The following is a 4550-nucleotide window of genomic DNA, read 5'->3' as shown; positions in this document are numbered from 1 at the left end:
GGTCCTGTTGGAGCTCTAAACCCGGTCCTGTTGGAGCTCTAAACCCGGTCCTGTTGGTGCTCTAAACAGTCTTAAACTTTTAGAAACAAACTCTCTTCACTCACACATTTATAAATTAAACATTAACATGTTTGTTTGAGGCTCACTTTCCAGTTTGTGTTTCTGTCTGCCTCAGACGCAGGTGTGCGGTTACCATGGTGACCGGCTTCAGCGTTTCCTTTGATCTCGGGTCTCTACGTGTCTCATACAGGTGAATGTCGGCATTTTGTTCCTTAAAATAATGAAGTTTAGGGGGATTTTTTCGGGCTGAACCCTCCTGAACTCATCAGAGGCGATAAAAGTTTTTAAAATAAAGAAAAAAACTCAAAATGTTTTAAACTTTTTAAAGCCTCTGATTTTGTAAAAACGTGTTTTATCTGTAATTCCTCGTCCTGTTTGTTAAAAACTTTAATTTTCTTGCCTATCAGCGGGCTGTGAGTTAATAGCTCCCAGCTGTGAAAGCAGGCCGCCGGCTGACCCGCGGGGATTCGGAACAGACCCGGTTCGACACAAACACACGAAGAATAACTCACCGAGTCCGCCGAGAAGTTAGAAAGGAAAGCTGCCTCCGACTCCTCAATTTGACTCCGAGGCTGAAAACTGTTGAAAATAAATAAAAAAAAACGTTTTTCTTCTGTTATTCCTTCCGCGGCGGAAGAGCGCCGGTTCGGCGCGACGCTGTCCCCTGCCGTCCAGCAGCGGTACTGCAGCCGTTTGAATTAAAGGCGAAATAAAAGAATAAAAGGTGCTTGTTTTCTGAGTCTCTCATTTAAATTAATTACACTAATTTAAAATTAATATTAGGGTCTTTTCAGCTTCTGAGGGACCAGAAGGTTTGGTGGATGTGGTTAGTTTAGCTCCTGGTGGAAATTAAATGACTGCAGGTAACGTTCTGCAGAGGAGAACCTGAGAGACAAACCTTCAACAGAACCACCACCTGTCGGACCGGCACCAGCCTCCTCCACCTGTCCGGAGGTGAAACTCCTCGCAGTATACCAAAGGTTTGCTCCTGCTTCCCAACAGGTGTTACTGCAAAATTATGTGATTTTATTTTAGACTTCACCATCTCAATCAATTAACTGTTTGAAGCATTTTCCTTCTTCACACATTTCTATAATTTGGTAAAAAACAAACATGGACGTGACTTTGGGTGACCACATCCTAAAGCAGTGGCCACCATTTTGAATAAAGTGGTCCGCCCCTCTTTACTTTAGAGTAAAACAGTGAGAAGTGAAAGAATAACGCCTTAGTTTTTAAACTATTTTGCTCGTATTTCTTGCTACAGAGCACATCACCAGCTCTTCGCCCTCAGAGTCTGCTGAGGATGACTCTCAGCTACTACCACGCCAAATCTGAGCTCAGTATCTGTGAAGATAACTGAGTTATGACTCAGTTTCATTAAAGTCCATCCAGTAGCAGATGAGATATTTTGCTAACAGACAGAAACAGTCGATTACATCGTCACCCTTCTTCTGGAGACTCCTTGTTGTAGTTCAAAAAGGAGGGAAAACAGCTGATGATTTTAGATTTTGTTTATTTTTACACTTCAACAAACATTTAAGTTGTGCAAATGAATCAAAACAAAAAGTTGGACAAATCCCGTCTGTTCTGAAAAACCCGGTCCGGTTCGGAGGCCCGTTTCTAAAACCCGACTGGAGTCGTTTATATTCACTTCATTTCTTCGGGTTCGTTCGACTTGTGGTTCTGATGAGTTCTGTTACTCTGGACCTTCCGGTTCCAGCCCGTCTCTCCGGTCCAGATGGACGCCCGCTGCTGCGGTTCTGTAAGAACTGCTCAAAGGTTCTGTTCTCTCCTCGTGAGGAAGTTTACACAACTAGTTAAACCCAGGAACCGGGTCGAAGGAGGAGCTGGTTAAACCCAACTACCCTGAAAAATCTCAAACACTGGAACAAAACCGGTTCTCTAAGAATAAAACTGGTTAGGGGGACTAGTCAGGCTCCACTCTGGGACTAACTAGTCTGACTGAAACTGGTTAGTGTGTCAGTAACTAGCCAGGCTAGTAACTAAAATAAAAAACTAGTGTGCATAGGTGTGACATCAGCCGGTCCGAAACCAGTTAGTATGAATGGGTTTAATTGTTTAGTAGATATAGTTCTGAGTTTGACCGCTTTGTTCTGGTCACCTTCTGGTTCTGGTTCTGCCTCCGTTTTTCTTTGTCATTTCCCAGCAAGCTTCAGTAAGCGCAATAAATAAGAAGCGTGGCCGGCTGCTGGTTCTGCTGCGACCCGTTCACACACAGCCGGACAGACGCACGGTTCCGTGAGCAGAACAGGACACGCCCCCTCCGGCCTCTGATTGGCTGCCTCCCGTCCGCCCAGCCAGACTCCGTCGTCACCGATCCTGCGCCGATCTGGCACCGATGAAAGTATCTCGAAGCGGAGGAGGAGAACTGTCACGGGTCGGGGAGGTCCGACGTGTCCACTGTGACCTGCCAATCAAGATGACATTCATCAGCCGGTTGTCCTAACGTGACCCCAGAGCAGGGGTCTGCAACCGCCGGCTCTCGGGCCACACGTGGCTCTTTGTAGCTTTTGTTAAGATAAACATTAAAGTCAGCTTTTATTTTGAAAATATGCGAATCAAACTACTAATAGAAGAAGCCGAACCCGAGCGATTACTTTCTGAGAGTTTCAACTAAATCTGTCAAACGGATCCAGAGATATTCTGCTAACAGGAAGTAGCATGACCAAACTATATCTCTGAAGCTGTGGCAGCCATTTTGAATTTTAAACAAAGATCTTAGCTTCAGCGTCAAAGCTGGAGGTCTCTGTCAGCTTCCAGCTCAACAAATGTTGGATGAAAAGTTTTAAAAATCGACCGACAGACCGACAGCAGACATTTCCGTGTTTGTCACGTTAGCTGTGGCGGCCATTTTGAATCGGGTTGACCAATGAGTCGTAGAGGAAGCTCCAGTGATTCAGGAGATATTTCAAAGTTCTATGGGAAACTCTAAATAAAAGCGTGGGTGCTCTGTTCCCTTTCGAGTTAAAGTTGACGTTAGAATAAAGTGAAGAACTTTTATTTAAATCTTTATTTAAAGATTCAGAGGTGGGTGGGAACAGGTGCTGCCATGGCACCAATCAGAGGTAAAGGCTAAACTCTAGTTTTACAGAAACTGGAAGAGGAACCAGGAGACACGTCTGCCCGCAGCTTTAGAACATTTCAGAGCTCCGGATTCGTTTTATTTTGCAGAAGAAAGGACGGAGACGGCCCTCCCACCTTGATGAAGATGGTGTCGTCTTTGATGTAGCTGCCCGTCTCCAGGACGCTCTGAGACACGAACAGAGGACAGCCGGAGGCGATGTTCATCTCGGCCACGGGCCGCCGGAAGCTGCTGCTGTTCGGGTCGGGCTTGAAGGCGTCGCCGAGGTGCTTCCTGGAGGGACCCTGGTCCATCAGCATCAGAGTCACCTGAGGGACACACAGACCGGGTCAGGGTCGCAAAGTAAAGGTTTGGGTCTCCAGGCCAGCAGGGGGCACCCAAGAGCACTTTAAACGGTTTAATCTGCATTAGCTCGTACGACTTTCTGAAAGCCTCACTAAAAAAATAATAAAAGCAGATGGTACCTTTTGTTTGAAAGGCCACGGCAGCAGAGCGTCGTACTCTCCTCTCATCACCACGAAGAACAGAGACAGGTGCGTCCCCTTCCCCATTCCGTCCCCGTTTAAATAAACCCGAGCGCACATCTTGTACCCAAAGTATCCCGTGTAGAACGGCTGGGAGTAAAGAGACAGAGTCTTTCCCGCCACCGCCTCCTGTTTCCGCCTCTTGTAATCCCGGATCTTCCAGATTAGAGTCCCGTTGTAGCTCGCCGTCTCCAGCACCTGGAAGCGCAGGTCCATGTCGGCCAGCCGGATCTCGTGGACGCTCAGCATGTCGTCGTGTCGATTCAGCTGAGTCTCCAGAGACGCTGCAAAGAGTCGAGACATTCGTCCGTCAGACGGGATTGTTTTTATTTTTACTCCCGTGTTTCTGGCTGAACTGACCCAGAGTGTGAGTCGACCCACTGCCGCACCGCCCCCCTTGTTCCAGAGAACCGAGCCGAGTCCGGACGTTCTCCAGAGTTCCCCGCAGGTTCTCCACCTCGTCTCGAAGGAGACGGAGAGAACGCAGCTCCAGCTCCAACTCCAGCAGCTTCTCTGAATGTGAGCTCATCAGTTTCTGTGGAAACACAGAGAGAGGGACTCACACCTGGACTCACACACCTGGACTCACACACCTGGACTCACACACCCGGACTTACACTCGGACTCACACTCGGACTCACACTCGGACTCACACTCGGACTCACACACTCGGACTCTCACACTCGGACTCTCACACTCGGACTCACACACCTGGACTCACACACCTGGACTCACACACCCGGACTTACACTCGGACTCACACTCGGACTCACACACTCGGACTCACACATTCGGACTCTCACACTCGGACTCACACACCTGGACTCACACACCCGGACTCACACTCGGACTCTCACACTCGG

The 4550-nt window shown here is 48.1% G+C and overlaps 2 protein-coding genes across 2 annotated transcripts in view; both read right to left on the bottom strand.

Moving 5' to 3' along the window:
* lg10h5orf63 (linkage group 10 C5orf63 homolog) overlaps positions 1-730 on the bottom strand; it is a 3566-nt gene extending 2836 nt beyond the window's left edge. Inside the window, exon 1 of the mRNA XM_017437682.3 lies at positions 573-730. The gene's annotated coding sequence lies outside the window, so the exon portion shown is untranslated. The remainder of the gene's footprint in view (positions 1-572) is intronic.
* An 826-nt stretch (positions 731-1556) lies between these two features.
* LOC108248706 (TNF receptor-associated factor 3) lies at positions 1557-4315 on the bottom strand. Its single transcript, XM_017437653.3, has 4 exons — positions 4048-4315; positions 3628-3971; positions 3280-3471; positions 1557-2488 (listed from the first exon to the last, which is right to left on the bottom strand). The coding sequence occupies exons 1-4, from the start codon at positions 4214-4216 to the stop codon at positions 2453-2455; spliced, it is 741 nt and encodes a 246-aa protein (XP_017293142.1). The 5' UTR covers positions 4217-4315; the 3' UTR covers positions 1557-2452.
* Between the last annotated feature and the right edge of the window lie 235 nt (positions 4316-4550).

This window comes from Kryptolebias marmoratus, linkage group LG10 (assembly GCF_001649575.2).
Source record: "Kryptolebias marmoratus isolate JLee-2015 linkage group LG10, ASM164957v2, whole genome shotgun sequence".
Lineage (NCBI taxonomy): Eukaryota > Metazoa > Chordata > Actinopteri > Cyprinodontiformes > Rivulidae > Kryptolebias > Kryptolebias marmoratus.
This window is presented reverse-complemented; position numbering and strand designations above follow the sequence as displayed.